This window comes from Saccopteryx bilineata, chromosome 1 (genome assembly GCF_036850765.1).
Source record: "Saccopteryx bilineata isolate mSacBil1 chromosome 1, mSacBil1_pri_phased_curated, whole genome shotgun sequence".
Lineage (NCBI taxonomy): Eukaryota > Metazoa > Chordata > Mammalia > Chiroptera > Emballonuridae > Saccopteryx > Saccopteryx bilineata.
The window spans coordinates 378,403,056-378,426,184 of record NC_089490.1 but is presented as its reverse complement, the minus strand read 5'-3'; the positions used below and the strand labels follow the sequence as shown (position 1 = coordinate 378,426,184).

The window sequence follows — 23,129 nt, the reverse complement described above, 5'->3', positions numbered from 1 at the left end:
AACTCTTGAGTACCGCAGCCCTAGTAAGGGTCAGACAATATCCTATCAGCCAAAAGGCTACAAAAGGGCATAGCTATACATATCAGAAGGCTCAAAGAAGCTGGGATCCTGGTTCCACTCTCAATGGAACACCCCCTAGCTCCCAGTGCAAAAACCCGGCACGGAGGACTTCAGACCAGTGCAGGATTTAAGGGAGATAAACAAGAGGGTAGAGACTATTCAGCCAATTGTTCCTAACCGTTATACCCTCCTGAGCCTGCTGCCGCCTGACCGCCAAGTCTGTACCGTCCTAGACCTGAAGGATGCATTCTTCTCTTTGCCTCCCCCCTCCAGCTAGCCAGCCCGTATTTGCTTTTGAGTGGACAGACCCCGAGCAAGGGGAGTCAGGGCAACTAACCTGGACCCGCAAGGGTTTAAAGACTCTCCCACCCTGTTCAATGAGGTGCTGAGCCAGGACCTAATGGGGTTCCGGGGGAACACCCCGAAGTCACTCTACTCCAATATGTAGATGACCTCCTGGTAGCCACGGTTACCCAGGAAGAATGCCAAGTTGCCACCAGAGACTTGCTCAGAACCCTCGGGTCTCGGCCAAGAAGGCCCAACTTTGTACCCCAAAGGCCACTTATCTGGGGTACAAATTAAACGGGGGGAAAAGAACCCTCTCTGAGGGTCGTATCCAAGTCATACTAAAAATTCCACTTCCCCAAACGAAGAGACAAGTAAGGGAATTTTTAGGGGCTGTTGGTTACTGCCGGCTATGGATTCTAGGGTTTGCAGAGAGAGCAAAATCCCTCTATTCCTGCATAGGAGGGAAAAGTGAGGATCTAAACTGGACTGAGGTTAAAACAGAGGCATTTGAGAACTTGAAAAAAGCTCTGGTCAGCGTGTCAGCACACGCCCTTCCAGACCTCCCCAAACCTTTCCAGTTGCATGTGACTGAAGCCCGGGGTATCGTGAAAGGGGTACTAACTCAGTTCTTAGACCTTGGCAAAGGCCTGTGGCCTACCTACCCAAAAGACCACACCCGGTAGCAGTGGGATGCCTGACGGCCTGAAGGCCGCAGCCACCACCGCAATCTTGGTCAAAGAAGCCTCTACACTAACCTTCGGGCAAGATTTACAGGTGATTGCCCCGCATGAGGTTGAGACTCTCCTACGGAGCCCGCCTGAGCGATGGCTTTCCAACACCTGGATCACCCAGTACCAGGTGCTCCTGCGGGACCCACCAAGAGTGAGCTTCTTAAGAACTACCGCGCTGAATCCGGCTACACTGCTTCCAGATGATGACCCAGAGCACCCGCTGCAGGACTGCACCGAGACCTTGTCAGCCCTCAGGAGCCTCCGCAAGGACCCGACGGACCAGCCGCTCCAGGGCTCTGATGAAACCTTGTACACGGATGGTAGCAGCTTCACGATCGATGGGGTCCGGTATGCAGGCGCTGCAGCTGTGACTGCTGACAAGCTCTTGCAGATGACAAAGGACACTGCCCGGAGGTGCCACGCTTGTGCCCAAGTAAACCCAGGGAAGAACCCCCTCCTTGCCCAAAGCTCCAGACTTTGAGGACAAAACCCAGAGAATATTGTGAGTCCTTACAGGCTTTGCAGTCGATTCCAGACTCAACCATCGACTGGCTCGTGAGACCCATCGAGACTCCTCGCCCAGACTAGAGACGAATGAGCCCCCTGTGTTCGACCCAGGGGCTCTCACATGGGTGAAGGAGCACGAGCCAGAGTCTCTAGAGGCCAGATGGACGGGCCCCTTCACCGTGGTCCTTAGCACTCCCACGGCGGTAAAGGCAGCTGGGAAGCGGTTTTGAATACACCACACGCAGGTCAAAAAGGCAGACCCAGTAGAAGGGGAAGAAAAATGGACCCTCCAGCGCACCGCCGACCTCTTGAAGGTCCGGCTTCGCAGGCAATTTTCCTAATTTTAACTTGGCTATGGACAGTCGTAAATGGGAACCTTCATTTCCAGACAAACTATACATGGCAACTTACTAGGACGGTGGACGGGGACATCGTCAGGTCAGCACCCAGGGAACCCCCGTCTGGAACTAGACCTCTGTACACTGTTTAGAACAAACTGGAATAACGTCAATCCAGTCAACATAGACAAATACACCTGAATATCCCTGGTAGCCTATGGGGCGTAAGGAGTAGCTTCCTCACATGGTGCGGAAAGGAAAGACTAGAGCGGGGACTATGGAAAACTCAGCATTACGTCTGCCCCTCCGATAGCCCCCCAGGGTGTGGGAATGCAGTAGGGGATTTCTTTCGCAAAAATTAGGGCTGTGTAACCCTAGCCCTATAGAAGAAGAAAGACTATGTCATTAGGTTTGAAAGGGTAGTCCATCCCGGAGCCCCCTATAAAAACCGTTCAGTAGGAAACTGCAATCCCGTTATCATAACCCTCCTGAACTACAGGGCAAATTACTGGGACGGAGGACAGACGTGTCTACGGCCATACCACCCTGAATGCGCCCGATCTCATCGGAGGACAGACGTGACATACCAGACTATATGTCTCTGGTAGAGACCCTGGGGTACTCTTCACAATCCAGAGGAGAGTTGTACCCAGAATAAGAAATCCTCTAGGCCCCCCTAGGGCCTTTGGACTCAGGTTTGCCCCGGGTTCTCCCGTGCTCGAGGCCTATAAGCACCCTCCCCTCCAAGGTAACCAGCATAGTCAGTGTGTCTACCCCTTCTCCAGAAGAGGCCCCCTCGGGGCTGCTAGAGGACAATGGCCCTCTGACACAAAGACCCCTTTTCAACACCTTAGCAGTAGTAGTTTTTCAGTTTTTGAATCATACCTCACGCAACCTCACTGACGATTGTTGGCTATGTTTAAACCCTGAACCACCCTACTATGTAGGAGTAGGGGCCAATGTATCCTTAGGGACAGGGGAAACAAGTATCTGCAACCTCTCCGTCGAGGGTATTCCAGAAACTGATTGCAAGTAGGGACACATTCCTAAGCTGACCCTAGGAGACTTTCAAGGGCAGAGAACTTGTGTGAAGTCCATTAACTATAATCTCCTTGATTCCCCTTACCCTGCTTCTTGCATCTCTATCATAGACATCCCAGGAGACTTAGTAGGGACTTCTAGCTACTACTTGGTTGCCCCAAAAGGAACTTAGTTTGTTTGTACAAATGATATCACTCCCTCCCTCTCCCCTTGGCTGCTTATGAACCCTACTAATCCAGTGTTGAATATGGGTCAGAATACTGACCCATATTCTCCCGCAGGTCTACTATTACCTGGGATTAGAGCCCTGCCGGGGGGAAAAACAGGCTCTAGTTCTAATCCCTCTTCTCGTAGGTCTCGGTATAGCAGGATCTGCTGCTTTAGGGACCGCTGCATTAGTTACAGGAAGTAAGAACTTCAAGGAACTCAGTCAGCAGATAGATTTAGATTTATAGACTTTAGAAAACAGTGTCGGTCGGTTAGAGGAGTCTCTTAGTTCTCTAGCTGAAGTAGTTCTACAAAATAGAAGAGGGTTAGATTTACTCTTCTTAAAGCAAGGGGGCTTATGCCTAGCTCTAGGAGAAACTGCTGTTTCTATACTAATCACTCTGGGGTTATTCCAGAAAGCTTGAGCCAGCTACGAAAGCATCTCCAGGATAGAGAGGAATGAAGAAGGAGAGACTGTAACTGGTACGAGAATAATATTTTCAATGTCCCCCTGGCTTACCACCTTGTTAACGGCTTTGGCAGGGCCTCTAGTGCTCCTCATGTTAGCCTTGACTACTGGGCCTTGTGTCATTAACTGCCTCACTAAATATGTCCAGCAGAGAGTATGAGCTGTAAAGCTTTTAGTCCTTCGATCCCACTACCAGCACCTGTAGGATGAGGAAACAATGATTTGATTCCCCAAATAAAACCAGTGGAGAATGTGATAGACAAGTAGACAGTTAAGACAGATAGGAATAGGACCATGGAAAATTTTAAAACTTTGCACAACAATAGGAACTAGCTGAACACGGAGGCGTAGGATGTGGTTTTATGGTTGGCTAAAGCCAGACTGACCGGAAACTGTGCTCCCCAGAATCGTTGTACCACTTTGTGTTAAACGGTTTTTGCAAGCAATGAACAGTTACCCAGGATGTAGTTTTTTGCTTTAAATCTAGCTTTGCACTGAAGGTCACTACTGTTCACTGAAATCCCTGCAGGGAATGACAGTGGGCAGTCGCCGGCTGGCTAATAAAGCCTCCTTAAATTCAATTAATTTGGGCTTCAATCAATAATTACTTGCGTTCGGTCCATAACACCAGCACTGCCTAGGTATTGCTGTTTTTTAGTGGCTTCAATTTTATTCTCTTCCAGACTCATTATGAAGCACATGCTCACACAGAACAGCACAGTCCGGCTCAGCAGCCTTCAAAGATGCAGTCCTGAGGTAACACACACAACGAGGGACCAGGACTGTAGTGCCCAAGGCATCCTCTTCCCTGCTCCCACCAGTGGCACAGCGGCTTTCAGAGAATTCCCTTACAGATCGTACCTGTTTTTAGACTCGGCAAATGGGGCACACAGTTCTGGGTCTGGATCCAACACGTGCTCAATTTCCTTCTGAGCTTTGTCGTACATCCTTTTTCTTTCTGTCTGAGCCTTGTTTGTCTCCACTGCAGGGAAATCGTAATATCCCTTCCTCTTGGCTTTGAGGCGCAGCTTGTTTCGATAGTGCTCGATGTCTGACTTCTGTTTCAGGGCTTTGTTCACCTGGGGAGAGAGACAGTCTCAGGCCCCGCCCCCGACCCTGCACAGCCAACAGGTGGGAGGCTTCCATCAGAGGGTCACAGCTCCAGGAAGAGCCACCTAGGCTTCACTTCTGGTCCTTTGAGCCAGCCAGACCCAACTGCGATCCGTTCCAAGACCAGCCCACTGACCAGCCCACAACAGTGGGCCACGAACAATGTGGAGTCTGGCCCTCACCTAAGTCACCTGAGACCTCCTTCTCCTTAACCTACCTGAGTCTGTTCAGACCTAGGCCTGAGTCCACACTTTCAGCTTTGTAGTGTAGGCCTTAATCCCACCTAAACCTTTTTGGTCCTCCTGTATGAGAGCCTCTGACTTGGCAGCCCAGCTAGATCTTGGGGCCCTGAATCTAGCTTCAGCCTTGAGGACCCAGTAGTCTTTGTTGGCCATTGAGTTGATCCCTAGCTGAATAAGACAGCCAGTTCCTGAGGAGGCTGAACTGAGGTGAATGGGGTGGGAAGGGGTGAGCAGACAGCCCGCTGCTGTGGTCTCTCCACTCTATCAGTCTACATCAGAGAGTTTATTTTTGTCAATCCACATTTTTCTTGGGAGATAGGGAATTTTGAAGCTTTCTATGGCCACCAATGCCAACCAGTTCCTGCTCTAAAGGGCAAAGCCAGTCTAGTCCTCTAGAAAGGATAATGGCCAATATACCCTCTGACCTGTCAAAGGTACAAGCAGATGACTATGCTAAATAACCAGTGATGAGGATGTTACACCCATGAATGGAACTGGATGGTGAAATCTGCCTGACCTTTATTGGATGATATGGAAAGCCATTAGTGGTGTTCGTAATCAGACTTGACTACATTAATATAATCATGTATAGTGTTATTATGTTTTATTTAAAATAATCTTTAAAAAAATGTCCTGTAATTCATAAAAGAAACATATGCCCAAAGATAGGTCATATATCAACCTACACAGTATGAAGACCAAGGTTCAGTATCTTAGATATTTTAGTTTTACAACATTTGAAGAAACAGTAACTGGAGGATTTATTTTTTTCTACCTTTTGCAAAGATCTCCCTAAATCTGGGCCATAATGATGTTTTTAGGCTGGTAAAATTTCAGAAGTCTTAACTGTTCCTTCATTCTGCTTGCCACTATGAAAACTAGTAAAGAGAGGAAGTTCTAACTTCTAACGCAGGAATCCCATTTCTAAAATTTCAACTAAAGCAACATTCCATGGAAGGTCCAAAGTCAGAGATGAACTGTCAACATCACTAGTAATCAGACATTCAGTATCAGGTACTTCCTGATATGATGCCCACAAAAGGGAACATCAGTTCCCTGGTTGTGCCAAAAAATGCATCACAGCAATCCAGTCATAAGAAAACATCAAACAAACCCAAATTGAAAAACTTTTTATGTGATAACTGGCCAGTACTCTTCAAAGGAGTAATGGTCATAAAACACAAAGAATGGTCACAAAGAATGACTGAGGCACTATCCCAGACTGGAGACAACTAACTGCCACGTCAGATCCTTGACTGGATCCTAAAATGGGAAAAGGACACGATTGGGAAAACCAGAGAAACGCAAATGAGGTCTACAGATTAGTCAATAGCATGGTATCTGTAAGGTCGGTGGATAGAGGGATGGTCACGTAGGAACTCAGAACCGCCCACTTTGGCTAGGACCGCCCACAATCAAGCCCGCCAAAGGAAGCTTCCCAGGAACCATTTGGAAAGAAGCGATCGTCTGCCAGCCAGTGAAATTTCACCACGTCATAGTAGCTCCACTTCCCTAGAGGGACCCTTTAAATATCTCCCACGTGGTTTAATCCATGCAACTTCCCTAGCCTCCATTTTTTTTACCTCCATTTCTCTTTCTTTCCTTGGGGCCAGGGAACCTTGCCGGGCGGGGTGTGCGCTCTGTACTCAATAAAGCCGTCTGCTATTCCACACTTTATGGCTCTAGCCTCTTCCTTCCTTCTCGGTGGGGAAAAATACCTTACAGTATCAATGTTAATTTTCTGGGTTTGATAATTATTCTGTGGTTCTGTGAGATGTTAACACTAGGGTAGCTAGGTAAAGAGTATATAGAAACTCTGCTATTAGTAAAACTCCTTGTTAAGTCTAAAATCATTTCAAAATAAAAAGTTTTTAAAAGTCATGCAGGAAATTATTCACTCAAGTGTTATTTATAATAACCAAAACCAGAACTAAAAACAAAAAATAGCTGGAAGGTTTGAACAATGGGAGGTGAGTTTTCCAATTAATGGCACACCTTCTCAACTAAGTCATTAACAATGGTCATCAGCAAGACAATAGCAACACAGCAAATGCTTGGCATACAAGATAGAAAGTTGACTTGCTATGATGAGATTCTGAAATATTAATGAGTTTGAAAAGCTTGAAGATGCAGAAATGAAAACAGAGGATATGTTAGGGTAAGTGAAATTATAGTGATTTTTCTCTCTTATTTTCTAAGCTTTCTATGTTGTTAGGTTTTCTTTAAAATAACCTTTATACCCTGGCCGGATTGCTCAGTCAGAGCATCATCTCCATGTGCCAAGGTTTCGAGTTTGATCCCCAGTCGGGGCACATACAAGAATCAACTAATTGAATGCATAAATAAGTGGAACAACAAATTGATGTTCCTCTCTCTTTCTCTTCTCTCTCTCCCCTCCTCTCTAATAAATAAATCAATAAAGTTTAAAAACCAGTAATCTTTACAAGGCTTTCCTGTAACACATTAAAACAATTTATGGCTTTGGGGCTGTGCTTTCTTCACTTAAACAAGCCACCGAGAAGAGAAGAAAGAAAGAAAGTTATAAGGCAATTTGTCCTAAACTCTATGAGGGAGCAAATTACAGAGAACAGCTCAGGCTCCTTTCCAATTGTAATGCCAGTAAGGTCCGTTCCTTTAACTACCAAAATGGAACAGGTATACACTCTGGACAGGGAAAACGCTCTGCTCCTCTCCTTCTGTGACAGGGTGATGGGCTTGTCAGGAAAATGAAGCCATAAATTGAATTTAGTTGAGATCTGGAACCTGTCCCTGTGACATTCATATCACTAAGCTGGGATGAAAAGATCCAGGCACAGTGGCCATCACCTAGGTCCATAACTGGGCAGAGGGTCCTAATCAATAGCAGTTCCCAGAGCATTAGTGACAATCTCAGAGGCTCTAATCACTGGGCTTGCATGTCTGGTGACAGAACTGAGCCTAAGAAAAGATCCAGTGGGGTGTGATTTGCTTTGAGAAAACATATAGGTTCTCCAAATTATAGAGTCAAGAGGCATAAAGTACATGACCAATGAATCCCTGCTCATTGGCTGACTAGTTAATTGGTGATGATGATGATGATGATGATGTGCTTGTTGAGGCCTATAAGTGTTTTATACAATTATAAGTGTTGTGATCCTCACAAAAGCTCCATTTTACAGATGGAGATATTGAAGCACAGAGAAATGAACTAAGCTGCCTAGGGCCACACAGATTGTAAGGAGAAGAGCTGGGATTCCAATCCTTGCAGTGCGGCTTGGGATTCTAGACCAGTGGTAGTCAACTTGGTCCCTACCGCCCACTAGTGGGCGTTCCAGCTTTCATGGTGGGCAGTAGCGGAGCAACCAAAGTATATATAAATAAAAAGATAGATTTAACTATAGTAAGTTGTTTTATAAAGATTTATTCTGCCAAACTTAGCAAAAATCCAACATAAAGTACTTGCTAAGTAATTATTATATGCTTTAACTTGCTGTAACTCTGCTTTATAAATTTTATAAAGTAAAGTTACTTCCCTACTTTATAAATCACCATTACTGTGGAACCAGTGGGTGGTTAGAAAATTTACTACTAACAGATACAAAAGTGAGCAGTAGGTATAAAAAGGTTGACAACCCCTGGTCTAGACTGTCTTACGCACAATGCTATTTTTCATTGATGGGCCACAGTAAGTCAAAGAGAGGGAAGGAGCACTGGACAGGGAGTCAGGGGACCGGAGCATCGTGGAAGTCACAATAACCTGCAGCGGGACCCTGAGCAGGTGGCTTGGCCAAGTCTGGCTTTGGTTTCATAAGTCTGTGTGTGTGTGTGCACGTGTGTAATGTCAATGTTCATGTGCAGGTTCCGTGTGCATGTTCTTTTAAAAATTTTTTTTTCTTTTGTTAACTTTTAGAGAGGAGAGAGAGTGAGAGAGAGAGAAGGGGGAGGGAGGAGCAGGAAGCATTAACTCCCATATGTGCCTTGACCAGGCAAGCCCAGGGTTTTGAACCGGCAACCTCAGTGTTCCAGGTCGACGCTTTATCCACTGCGCCACCACAGGTCAGGCCTCATGTGCATGTCCTTAAAGAGTTATAAACATCTTTAGGCCACTGACCATGCTGTGGCAGAAGATGGAGAAATGGCAGATATTCGCCTGATTTACTCTCTTGCTCTCCCCTAAACTGCATCTCTCTCTCTTTCTATCTATTCATCCATCCATCCATCCAAACACCTGCAAAATCATTATTCTTCATGTATGTTACAATTTCTTTTCAGACTCTTAGAAAAATTGATTACCACATAATATTCATAGATATCCTTTGGAAAGCAGGCAAAGGGTTGTGTCAAGCTTGCTCAAAGGAGTGAAAATAATTTCAAAGCCTACATAGTGGGCCACCTCCCCGTTCGAATGACAGTACCTTCTCCAGTTCTCTCACTGTAAGCCCCTCACATCCCCACTACAACTGACATCCCCTAATGAATAGCTTAGGAGTATGATCAAGAAAGGTAGAAGACTGTATGTGTATAATGGGTGGGGAAGAATTTCTAATGTTTCTCTAACTACAGTTTTCAAAAAGTCCACCTCTGGGCTTTCTAATGAAGGTAAAAAGAAATGCTCTGAAATCACCCAACAAACTTATTTTGGGCGACTTGTGTCCTGACTCATTTACTGAGCCTGTGAATGCAGAGGTAAAAATCACAGACGGGGGCCTGAATACGTGGGTGCAACCTGCCCTGGGATTCCAGGTGGCGCTCCTGGCTGCCTGGGCTCTCTCCCACTCTGGGTCCTCAGGTGCTTACCTCACCGTTGAGCACTGCAGCCTCCTGGCTCCTGTCCGAGGTGGGGTGCACCACGGGGAGGGCTGTGGGCTTTATTGCGATGAGCTGCACCGACCCAGAAGACGTGTCGAAGGGATCAGCAGCCGCCTTGGCAGCGTTGTCAAAAAGAACTGCTCCTTCCTCTTCGTCACTCGCTGGCACTGAAGCACAACAAACACATGGGCTTTATGGCCATAGGGGAGCTGCGGGATCACGGGGAAATTTATGTGGAATGCTCCCAGCCTAAGGACATTACTTTACTCAAAATGACCTCAGAGGCAACAGTGTCTGGGTTTGTGCCAAAGGCTCACTGCTGCCCCTGTACTTCTTTAAAATTTAAGATCCTACACTAGTCAGCCCTCCCCTGAATTATTGATGGGTAGGACAGAATTTTAAAGGTTTGAATTTTAAATTTTGAAAGAATGGCAAGAGACCATTCTTTCAAATTTGTGACAAATGCATAAGAAAAGTAAAAATTTTCCCTCTATGTTTGAGTCAGAGATGGGAAAAATGCAATTTAGTCAAACGTGAAACTATTCTTAAAATATGACAATCAACAGAATAATGGCATTCAGTTCGGTGTCTGACACAAAGCTCCCCATTTTTGTATGATGTTAAGCTGATGAATCCTCCCTGGCCAACCAGCCTCAATAATTGCAGCTGACACTTTGTTGTTTTTTCTGTCTACAGGCTGCTTCTCAGTGATTTGGGTTTTCATTTCATTCATTTGCCTAAAACAAATGAAAGCTAAGAAATAACCATCAGAGAAACAAATCTAAAGCTATAGACAACTCCCCTAATTAAATAGTGCAATTTTCACCTATACTCTTTTAAATTAATTCTCATCTCTGACAGATAATTCTATTGCAATGGCAGAAAGACACCAGCTGGCTTGTGCTTCCAGAACTAAGCTGACAGAAGTCCCAGGGCCAGTGGTATTTTGCTGGTGTACTTGTTCTTAAAGCATATTCCCATTAGGTAAACATAAGAATGACAGTTTATTGAGCATGGCTCAGCAAGAGATAAATGAAACCTGTTCAATTAAACCAGTGGGCAATTTAGAAGAATAGGTATTGTTAAAATAGGAATGTAACAGAAGTGTATTTATCTTACCTCCTGTCTCCTCAAGAGATTGGAATGTTATTTAAATTATCGAGAAACACATCATTTGTATCATTCTGTCACTTCTCATAATCACAGAAGATTTGTCAAATTAAGCCAAGTAAATTGTTATTTCACCATGTGGTTAAAACACCCCAGAGTCTAACAATGGCTATAATCGGAGTATTTTTTGCTTCTGTGGGCTTATTTGCAAATAGCAGGCCATCTAGCATCCAATGACAGAGGAAATTTTCTATTCAGACCTGTTACCAGATGCATATATCTTTTTAAAGTGGAGTTTTGCTGAGCAATTCTTGCTGAGCCACCATTATCTTGCACCTGGACACCTGCTATGACACCTGGCTTCCATCTATGGTACCTAGCCTCCTAAATGGCATCCAGTCACAGACACAATAAATAGAACTGACCCGTATAAACAAAAGAAGTTGAAGAAATGCCAGTGTGTAACTTCCATGGCTAGGTCATTAAAAAACATTGTGACTTTCACCATGCTTTCTCTTAGATCATTTACTCTGGGAAGAGCCAGCTGCCATGTTATGAGGACACTCGGGTAACCCTATGGAGAGGTCCCTGTGGCAAGAAACTGAGAGACTCCTACCAAAAGCTATGAATGAGCCGTATTGTAAGGGGGTCCTATAAGGCCCAGCCAAACCTTTAAAGAATGACTGCCTAGACTGTGACCTCATGAAATTCTGAGCCAAAACCACCTAGCTAAGCCACTCCTGAATTCCTGACCCACAGACATGAAGTAACATCATAAATGTAGATTGTCGCTTTTGGTTGCTAGGTGTTGGGGTAATCTGTTACACAGCAATAAGTAACTAATACACCTCCCTAAACACTCCCCCTCCTCCACTCTTCTACCCCTGCCCTCCTACCCCTAAAATACGTACTCCACCAGCAGTCAGGGTGGAATATCTTCTCAAAAGGCAACCTGATCACAACACTCTGCAGGATTCATGTCTCTCAGAATAAAGCCCAGAGTCATTAGTGGGGCCACCAAGGTTCTGCACAGTCTGGTCCCGGCCACCTTGCTGGGTTCACCGCCTGCCTCTCCCCTGTCTCCACTCTGCTCCTGCTACAACAGCCTTCTTGAACACACCAGGCTTGTTCCCACAGCCACAACATTGCATAGCTGTCCACTCTGCTCAGAAAGCTCTTTCCCTACATCTTTACATGCCCTAGCTCCTTCTTGTTCAAGTTGCACCTTGAAAAAGACTTTTCTTGTCCACCAATTGAAAATAGCTGCCTCGGCACCCTGTTTTAGTTCTTGGTATCATTTAGTACCTGATTTGTGTGCCCCTAATCCTACTAGAATATAAACTCCATTCTTTTTTTGTTTTTTTTTGTATTTTTCTGAAGTTGGAAATGGGGAGGCAGTCAGACAGACTCCCACATGCACCCGACCGAGATCCACCCGGCACGCCCACCAGGGGGTGATGCTCTGCCCACCTGGGGCGTAGCTCTGTTGCAACCAGGGCCATTCTAACGCCTTGAGGCAGAGGCCATAGAGCCATCCTCAGCGCCCAGGCCAACTTTGCTCCAATGGAGCCTTGGCTGTGGGAGGGGAAGAGAGAGACAGAGAGGAAGGAGAGAGGGAGAGGTGGAGAAGCAGATGGGCACTTCTCCTGTGTGCCCTGGCCAGGAATTGAACCCGGGACTCCTGCACGCCAGGCCGACGCTCTACCACTGAACCAACTGGCCAGGGCCTATAAACTCCATTCTTGCCCATCTTTTTTTTTTCTTTTTTTAATGAGAGTAGGGGAGATACAGAGACAGACTCCCACATGTGCCCCAACTGAGATCCACCTGGCAACCCCTGTGTTGGGCCAATGCTCTGCCCATCTGGGGCCGTCGGCAACCAAGCTATTTTTAGTACTTGAGGTGCAGGCTCGGAGCCATCCTCAGTGCCTGGGGTCAGCATACTTGAATCAATGGAGCCATTTGCTCATTTTTTTTTAAAGCAATGCCTACTGCCTTTAATAATGTCTCATAGGCAGCTGTCTTTCAATAAGGATTTGCTGAATAAATGATGAATAAAGGAATGACTAAAATTTCCTGACTCGGAAAGGAGATGTTAGTGCCTGCAGAACAGATCAATATGGAGAAATGAAAGTCATGCTATCACTAAACCCTTCAGATGGTGAAGAGATGGTACTTAACATTTTTATTGCTTGTGGGTTGTGACACCCTCACTCTCTGCCCTGTGGACAGGATGCGGGGAGGAGGAGACACAAAAAGGACACCCTAGACACTGTACAAACTACATTTCTTTTGTATACACACGCTCAAAATGGTCATAATCATATTTGCACAATGATTCCTCTAGGTTTAAGAGAAAAATTAGTTATCATCTCTCAATAAAAGACTATATGGAAAAACACACCCGAGGACATTATCTTAAATATTAATACTGAAATGCTGTGTGAGTACAGGAAGTTCATGGGACTATTTAATTCATAATTAATGCTTAAAGAAAAAGCACGAGAGCCTGACCAGGCAGTGGTGCAGTGGATAGAGGACTGGGATGCGGAGGACCCAGGTTCAAGACCCTGAGGTTGCCAGCTTGAGCGCGGGCTCATCTGGCTTGAGCAAAAAGCTCACCAGCTTGGACCCAAGGTCGCTGGCTCGAGCAAGGGGTTACTTGGTCTGCTGAAAGCCTGTGGTCAAGGCACATATGAGAAAGCAATCAATGAACAACTAAGGTGTCGCAAGGAAAAACTGGTGATTGATGCTTCTCATCTCTCTCTGTTCCTGTTTGTCAGTCCCTATCTATCCCTCTCTCTGACTCTTTCTCTATCCCTGTAAAACAAAACAAAAAAAAACAAAATTAAAAAAATAAAAGAAAAAGCATGAGAGAAGGCTAAACAAGAGGATCACAGTGAAACTGCCAAAGTGTCCTAGATACCATCGCCATCATCACGGTGAATGCCACCATCATCACGGTGAACGCCACCATCATCACGGTGAACGCCACCATCATCACGGTGAACGCTACCATCACCACGGTGAACGCCACCATCATCACGGTGAACGCCACCATCATCACGGTGAACGCCACCATCATCACGGTGAACGCCACCATCACCACGGTGAACGCCACCATCATCACGGTGAACGCCACCATCATCACGGTGAACGCCACCATCCCGGATCTGGTCATGTCCTATTTGCATTGTTAGTTTGAACTTCTGCAGATCAGAATGGGAAGGGAGATTTTATTTCTTCATGTTTAAATCCACTTTGGGGGGTGGGGGGTGGGGAAGCCCTCACATTTGAGGCAGAAAATGCTCTTAAAGCAAGCACGCCCTTCCTTTCTGGACTGTCCATGAAAGTTCAGAGATAGCATCTAACTAGCATCACTGCCCTCTGGTGTTGTTATCAGAGATTAAGCAAGTCTTCAGCTCTCGGGGAAGGCAAAGAAAGAATCAAAACCGATCCTGTGTTTCTGAGCTAACCTCTCTGACAAATGCTCAAGGGCCCCTGCTAAGAAAGTGGTAATTCATCCTCTGCACTCGCTGGTTCTTGTCCTCCTCCAGGTCCGCGTGCTCCCCGCTATCAGGAGGCAAGGATCAGACTCTGAGCCTCCACAGTGAAATCTTAGTGACTTGAAGGTGCACACTGAAGGGTTTAGGGAAGTTTTTGCTCTTAAATGACTCATTTCTAACTCTTTTCTTTGAAAACACTTTTTTCAAGGTGACATTGGTTTTGATTCAGAAGTTGACGTACCTATCTATATGTGGTTGAAAAAAAATTCCAAATTCTTTTGCTTTCAAAATCCTCATTCTCACATCTACTTTTCCCACTTATATTTAAACACCATCCTGGAACAGACTTTAAAAGGGCCTTTGAGGCCACTGAGCTACAAGGACCCACCCCACTCATGTTGCTAGGGGGATTATGTCATTCCCTTTTAAAGTTCTTACATCACAAAAGTGGAAAATCAGGAGCTACAAATGCAACAAAACTGGTGGGCAACAAGAACAGTTTTAGAACAATAGCCCTTAACATTAACATTTATTAATTAACCTGAGTAATTCTAACTTCCAGAATAAACACTGAGCCATAAAGCAACAGTATCTGGACCCTGGCTGATAGTTCAGTGAACAGAGCGCTGGCCCGGCATATGGATGTTCCAGGTCCAATTCCCAGTCAGGGCACACAGAAGAAGTGACGATCTGCTTCTCTCTCCCTCCATCTCCCCCTCCTCTCCCTCTTCCCCTCCTGCAGTCAGTGGCTCAATTGGTTTGAGTGTGGCACAGGGCACTGAGGAGTTAGTCTAAGGGCATCAGCCTCAGATGCTAAAAATAGCTCAGTTGATTTGAGCATTGGCCCCAGATTGGTTTCCAGATTCTGTTTCACTATTTCCCCTCCTCTCACTTAAAATAAATAAGTTAATAAATAAATAAACAACAGTATCTGAATATCCCATACCGAAAGAATAACCTATTTTCAGAGGCTACAGTCGCACAATAAAATACCTTTTGTAAACTGACCATATGATACTTTCTTGTTTTCTCCACAATTCCATTCAATCCTCTTCCCTCCGTCCCTCCGTCCCTCCATCCCTCCCTCCCTTCCTTCCTTCCTCCTTCCCTGCTCTTTCCCTCCCTTCTTTCAGTTCATTTTCCAATCCAATGAAATACACGACTGATATTTTGTGTGTGTGAACTCTACCTAGCATTATAATAAAGTGGAGCCCTTTGATAAAGAGAAAAGGACATGTGCAGGTTCCACTGAAGGTCCATCCTAGAACTCTAATGTGCTTCAGCATCTGTGTACATAAAATAAGTTGGTTCTATCATTTCCATTTGAAAATTTCAAACTGAAACCTCCCTGAATGGGAACTAGTGGCAAAACAGAAGCAACCAACCATGAAAACACACTGGGTTTACTTTGGGCAAAGAGACAATGCAGCGAAGCCCTGGGAACCTGGAGAAAGGATGGCTTTTTAATAAAACAAACACATTAAGACCTCAACTTGGTACAGTAATTGCATTTTATTTGTGCACCCCACTGTTGTTATTTCTAAATCTGAATCTGATATTTAAATAATCAAAGTGACCTAAACAGAATAAGGACGCAGGCAGAGAAGGGGGCAAAACAGGAATGGGGAAGGTCAGCAGGAACATCTGGAGCATGTCAAGGTCTCACCAGCTGGCGTGGGCAGCGATGGGGTCTGAAACTGGCCCTGCTCCCTCCTCATCTAGGAATCAAATTCAGGGGAGTGGGAAAGGCAACATCTTGTAAGTGTGTGTTTACTGACAGCGGAGTCTGTACACTGCACATTTTTATGCAAGAAAAGGGCATAGAACAGTATGTACATTGATCCCATTTTAGAAAATAACACAAAGCTATACAACAAAGAACAAAGAGACGGGTGTGTTGTCATAGGCATAGCAAAAAGGTCTGAGAAAGACACACTAGGTTATTCAGGGTCATCTGAGGACTGGGGTGAGTGATGGGACATCTGGGGAGGGTGGAGTCTGACTTTATATGTTTCCAGGAAGAATATAGAGGAGGAAGGCGGGGAGGGCTTGGCGGGAGCGGGAGCAGCAGGGCGGGCACTGGGCTAGGTGGCAACCGTAGTCTTGGTAGGTGTTAAAACAACTTCCCCGTGTCCTCACTGTCCACTGTCTCTGTGTTGCGTGCCCCCCCCCCATCTCTCTTAGCACCTCGGTCTGGGAAGAGAGAGAAGAAAGGTGTTAAGTTTCACCAAGTTCACGGCCCGTTCAGAAGCCAGAGCCGCTCCGGCCCTCAGTGAGCTGGCCTGGCAGAGTGCTGACGGGCAGCATTCTGGTGGCCCCGAGGACGACACCCATGCCACGGCAACTCCACATGTCACACCGTGCTCCTGGTGTGGAACCCACAGTCTCTGGGAAATTCAGGGGAAGAAAAAAAATTCCAGGACCACATCGGAAGGGCAGTCTCAACAAGTGTTTTAGGTAATAGCTGGAAATGAATACCACACTCTCCCTGCAGAAGTCAAATCCACTGTGGCATTACTTCTTTTTGTTCTTCTTTTGTTGAAAAAAAGAAGTGACATTTGAAAACAAAAGAATGTTCTGGCAACAGAAAGTCCCTGAACCCCACTTCATCAAATCCTTTAAGAACCAGAGCTAGCCAGAGTGCCAGATCGTTTGGCTTTCCACCTGGCATTTCTGTGGAACTCCTCCTACGACCCTCTGAACTCCCAGAGAAACTTTCCCTGAACCAAGTGGCAACACCAGGCGCCTGAACCTGGGCTCCGTGAAGCCAGCATCACTGACGGAAAGACCGAGGGGAGAGGAGGGTCAGAACAAAGGTGGGCTCGGGAGGCCAGGGAGGCTGCACGATGGGTGTCCAACAGATGTGAGCCACCGCCGGTGCCACCACACAGCCAGGCAGCGCCGAGGACTTGGCAACAAACCCCAACACCAAGCCTTTATAAGGAGGGAAAAGATCTGTTTGTGGTGCCTGGCCGATGGTGGTGCAGTGGCATAACGGCGACCAGGAACACTGAGGTTGCCAGTTGGAAACCCTGGGCTTGCCCGGTCAAAGCACATATGAGAGGCAACCAGTGAACAACTAAAGTGAAGCAACTATGAACTAATAGTTCTCGCTCCCCATCCCATCAGCAGAGGCTGATGTTTACAATGACAGATTTATCATTGTGCTGTTTTTCCTGGGAGAGGTGGGTCTGCACTATCAGGACCCACTGGCCTAGACTGAACCCTGAAACATATCAGAGGAGTCAGGTCAAGAAGATGAGGAGAATCCAAGACAAGCAGTGTTTCAGAGACCTGCCGCCCTGGAGGACCTGGTGCTAGAGATGTTGATTCACTCCAGAATTAGAAAAACCTCTAAGCAAACGTCAGTTCATTCTGCATAGGGTTTTTAAAGGCCTTGCATAAGTTCATTGGGGTAAGGAGATACCCTGACAGACAGGTAGGAAACTGACTCCTGGTCTTTGTAGGACACAACAGAGAGAAGAACTGCGTGTGAAAGCACACTGGTGTGTGTGTGTGTGCAGGCCATGTGCACGTGTGTGTGGGATGAGCTTGGGGGTGGTGCTTGGCAGAGAAGGCTTCTCACCATTTCTCTTCCGCGCCTCCTCCTTTGTCACTTTCTGCTGTGCCATTACATTCTGGGGTGAGCGTCTCCCCGAGCTGGGCTTCCCTGATTCGTTGCTGATGACAGAGCCATTCTCACTGGGCGACCTGCTGGAGGTAACCATAGCAACAGGGAGATGGTAAGTTTCGACTAGAGCAGCCTCCTCTCAAGGTTATTTTGTTTGCACAGTTGATGTCTGTAGCCCTCCATTCTGGTTTTATCCACAAAGAAGAAATGATTCAGGAATTAAAAAAAAAACCCATACGACAGCTTGGGTGAAGTAGCTGGTTGTGAAGGACATTTACTGGTGCTTAGCTCCGCAGAGAAGTCCAGCGGGCACAGCCCTGCATTCCCATCTCTTTTTCTCTAACCCCCAGTGACTATGGAAACGGTGCTGATGGAGTTTTAAGCATGGCCTCTTATTGAAGCACAGCACTTCAGAGGGTTTGCCGAGTGTTTGACTCATGGCATCTTCAGGGACACGTAAGAATCGTGGTTCTCTCTGGCCATCCTCTTTACAGAATATACCTGGGCTACTAAGGATGAAGACACTCCACCATTAAGTTTATCTCTCTCTCTCTCTCTCTCTCTCTCTCTCTCTCTCTCTCTCATACACACACACACACACACACACACACACACACACTCAACTGTGCTGTTAACCACTTTCATTTGAAACTACCAATCTGAGCCATTCATTCATTCAGGAACTACTTTATGTGCACCAGCTCGGAGCAGGGCCTTGTACCAGGGCTGCAGGAATAGAGATACTAAGCCACCACCCATGCTGTCCAAGCACTCCGCATTAGGAGCACCTACTACAGGCCAAGGGCAATGCTGAATGCTTTCAAAACTGTTATTGAATTGTTATGACCACTCATAGATTTGGTGTTTGTCAGCCTTGTTCAGCTAGTGAGAAATGTGATCCTCAAGGAGGTGAAGTATTCTGGGCAGGGCAACACTGGGGGATGCAAAATCAGCTCCGGAAGCCCGAGTTCCTCTGTAGACAGGGACTTGACCCACAACCCGGAGTGCCTTCCCTTACCGTCTCTCCTACAATGCCCAGCCAAGGCAGGCCGTTGGACCAGCTAAGCCACAGGGCCTTCTCGCCTTCCCTCAGGGGCTGGACTCTGGCCCTCTGGAACCTGCTGGGAAAATGGGCTCTTGAGAGCCCCTGCTGAGCTTCTGCTCCCTTGGGCCTTAGATCATGCCAGCCTGTGTGCTGGCTGGGCAGAAGGACTGACTGCCTGGCCCTCTGTGGGAGACAACCATGGGGCAGATATCCAGAGGCTTCATCAGACCCCTTGTCCGTCTACTGTCAACTGTCCAGATTCAGAACCCAATGGCATCCAGTCCCTACAATGGAAATGGACTGGAATAAAATGCAGCACTTGACTTAGTGGATGCTCTTCTTCCTCCTCCTTCCTCCTCCCTCTTCCTCCTCTGGGAATTTATTAATTCTCAGTTCTGTACACTTCCATGCACTTGAGCACCCAAGAACTCATGGACAATGGGAATACCCACGCACAGCCACGGGACAAGGCACACTCTGCCAAAGAGCGGAACACTGCGGCCAAGTGGATGTTCCTGGCCCAAGTTCCATGGACAAGTGTAAGTTTGGGACATGTTTACTGTATACCTTCTGTGGGTATTCCTAACGCACAGCAGCACATCAACGGCTCGGATGGGTCCTATCACAGACTCATCTCATTTTGTTCAATTTAACATTTCCCAGTTTATTTTGCTATACATCTGTTTCACCATAAAAACCTCTCAATAGGAGTGTAAAACTAGTAATATAAAGAATATAGTTTGGGAAAATATGGATAAGGCATTAACTTAGGGACTATATCTCATTTATCTAACAGCTATTTGATTGCTGAATGTTGGGTATACAAATACACATACACAGAGAAGACACATGTCCTTTGATTGTTTTCAAAGCTCAGAGTTAATGGCATATATTCCTCCGACTGGCTCTACTGGGACAGAGAGGCTTTCAGTGAGGTCCCGAGGGGAGGGTAGAGAAAGGCTTCTTGTCATCTATTTCACGTTCCCAGATTACCTAATGGTCTTCACAGCACTTGCTTTCCCTTGTCTCACCTCAAGCAAAGGTGTGATTGAGCAGATTTCTGGGGAGAGAAAGTCCTATCTGCTTTACTCTTTGCAGCAGCTTACACACAGGTTTATGTGGAGTCAAAGACTCAAAACTTCTGGTCAAAAACAGAGAGTGAGATGTGTATGTGCATGTGTGTCCTCTCACACGACAATAACAAAAGCGTTTTTGAAAGCAGGGAAAGGTATCACCTGTAAGGCCATAGTTTTGCTATATTGAACTCAACAGTCTCCATTCTGAGGATATGGGTGTGTGTGAACACTGGAAGAGCAAGCTCAGGGTGAGACTAATTAACTGCTGAATAATTATGGCCAATCACTGCACTGAAGTACCCATTGCAAATAGTTGATTCTCCATCCTCGCCCATTAACACTAATCACAAACCAACAAAATAACATCACCAGAGCCTATATATGGAAAAGGACCAACAGTATCAGTCTGTTTGTCTGTAAGTGGTTGAAGGCTCATTTTCCTTCAATTTTAAAACAATGTTTGAATATTGAGATATCTTTATGACAACCAAGTGATTGGCTTTTCCAATTTTTCACTTGTACAACTTTTTGGACCATCTAACAGGCCCACTCTGAAAGGCCACGCAGTACTGATCTCAAGGAATGAGGAAGCTGATGTGGCAAGATGGGGAAGCCAGAAATGTAGAACCATGATAGGTCTACTCTTGCGTTTGGCATCTGAGAAATTTCCCAGCTGATCAGAAACTCCCATGGCAGCTGAACTTGAACAGAGGTGAAATTTCTCGCATAGCTTTGGTAATGATCTACCCAGACCTTATTAAGGTTATATCTTTATTAACCAATAAAGATTATATCTTTATTGCATATCGTAAAGCAAATTTAGAAATCACTCAGCAGTTTAAGTATTGTTTTCTTTGTCCATATTTGTTTCTTAAACTGACATTTGTTAATAAAAATCTGGGGGTAAGCAATTAAATTTTGTTAGCGAAGTAGACGTCTTGTTAATTCAAGAAGAAATGCTTGAAATAAACTCTTAAAACAAAAGACATTTTTGTTCTGAAAAAAAAATTTTTTAAAGAAATCTTTACACAACTTAAACCACTCAACTAGAATGGATAAAAAAGGATTTTTATTCTTCCTGGTGATACTAATTAATACCCTTTAGTAATTCTATTTTTTCCTTTTCATTGTCCTCTAAACTGGTTATAAATAGTTGTTAACATGTTTTTACTGTATTTGGCAAAAATCATAATAAGGATAATTATTGCAGGTGATACTATTCACTAGTCTACTCAGGTAAATCATCTATTGCAGGAATAGATGCATGTTTCTCTGTGTTTCCATTCTGCCCTGCGTAGGCCCTCCTTGCTGCGGTAGATGACTGCAGCAATGGTCCCAATTTGTCCACACCTCCCTGTAACCAAGCTTTGGGTGGTTCCCTCCTACACTGACTCTGGACTTGCTTTGGCCAATAGGGCAGTAGCAAATATGCAACAGCAAAGACTATGGGGCTTTTTTTGCTGTCCTCAGAATCCTGTAACCACCTTGCAAGAAAGCCAGGGCTAGCCTGCTGGAGGATCAAAGACCATGTGCCAAGGGGCCCTGGTTACCTGGTTACTCCAGACAAGGAGTAGCCTGACTACCACCTGACTACAGATGCATGAGTGACCCCAGCTGAGCTCAGCCCCGCCTACCTCAGACCAGAACCAGCACCCAACTGAGCTCAGCCTAACTACTGCCCCACAAAAACACATACAGCCCTGCTGCTTGACTCCAATACAAAAACATGTGCATTTGACACAGACAATCCTTCCTTTTCCCTCTGTCTACTCTGTTCTCTTGGCTTCTCAGATTCCAAGCTTGCTTTGTTCTTCCTTTCTTCCTGAAGCTTTTTGTTCCCTTTGCTGAATCTTTTTCATCATCTGGGCCTGTCATCACTGCAATGCCCCAGAGGTCAGTTCTTGGATCTCTTCCATCTACACTCTCCTGGGTGATCCCATCCAGTCTCATAGCTTTCCGTAACTAAACACTGACAACTGCTACATTTATATTTCTACCTTGGACCTCTCCTCAGAACTCTAGATCCACTTGCATGCCTAATGGGCATCTCAGACTCGACATCCGAACTCTTGATCAGCCCCTACAAACTCTTCTTCCCCAGTCTTCCCCAACACAGTAAACGGCAACTTGACTTCTCTCTCTTCCCATACTTCACGATAACCTAGCAGCAAAACTTGTCAGCTCTTCCTTCAAATATCTCTAGCCTCCCTTCATGCCTCACACCACCGTCTCTCAACTAGACCACTGCAACAGCCTCCTAACAGGTCTATTTTCCACACCGCAGCCAAAGCGAGCCTTTAAAACTGCTAGTCATGTTATGTCGTTGTTCCTCTCAAAACCCTCCAATGACATCTGATCTTTATTCACAACAAAATTCTAAGTCCTGACATTGGTCTATGAAGCCTGACATGATCAAACGTCTGGCAACTTCTCCGACTCATCTGCTAACACTCCCTCCGTGCTTCACACCATGCTCTCTGGCCTTCCTGCTCTCCTTTAAGCAAGGAGTTGCTGCCTCTGGGATTTGCATATACTGTTCCATCTGCTTAGAGCACTCTTCCTCTAGACGGCCACGAAGCTTACACGTCATTTCCGCCAGGTCTTTCCCAAACGTCACTCGATTAGTGGGGCTTTCCCTGACTTCCTGCAAAATAGCATCATGTGCCCCTCTCCATCTCTCTATTCCTTCATCAGGCTTTGGTTTCCTTCTTCATCCTCATCACCACTTGACCAGCTAAATATCTAGTTCTCTGTTTGTTGATTGTCTAACTCTCTCCACCAGACAGCAGGCCCCATGAGAGCAAGAAATTTGTCTTGTTCACTGCAGTCTCCCGAGTGCCTAGTAAATGGCAAACCCTTAGTAAACATCCGTTAGGTGAAGGGAAGGCAAGAGGGAAGGAGGCAGGAAGGATGTAGCTTTTCCAGTCACTGTGGTCTTGAGGCAAGGAATGAGGGGGTTGGCAACAGCAGCTGGTTTAGC

The 23,129-nt window shown here is 45.9% G+C and overlaps 1 protein-coding gene across 5 annotated transcripts in view; it reads right to left on the bottom strand.

Annotated features, from left to right (window-relative positions):
- KIAA1549L (KIAA1549 like) overlaps positions 1 to 23,129 on the bottom strand; it is a 289,877-nt gene that overhangs the window by 64,040 nt on the left and 202,708 nt on the right. For 4 of the 5 annotated variants that reach the window (XM_066251226.1, XM_066251228.1, XM_066251229.1 and 1 more), the window contains 3 exons: positions 17,984 to 18,111; positions 9,770 to 9,948; positions 4,503 to 4,720 (listed from right to left, as the gene is read on the bottom strand). In XM_066251226.1, coding sequence (XP_066107323.1) covers positions 4,503 to 4,720; positions 9,770 to 9,948; positions 17,984 to 18,111 — 525 coding nt within the window. The remainder of the gene's footprint in view (positions 1 to 4,502; positions 4,721 to 9,769; positions 9,949 to 17,983; positions 18,112 to 23,129) is intronic. The other variant, XM_066251227.1, reaches the window with a different exon arrangement.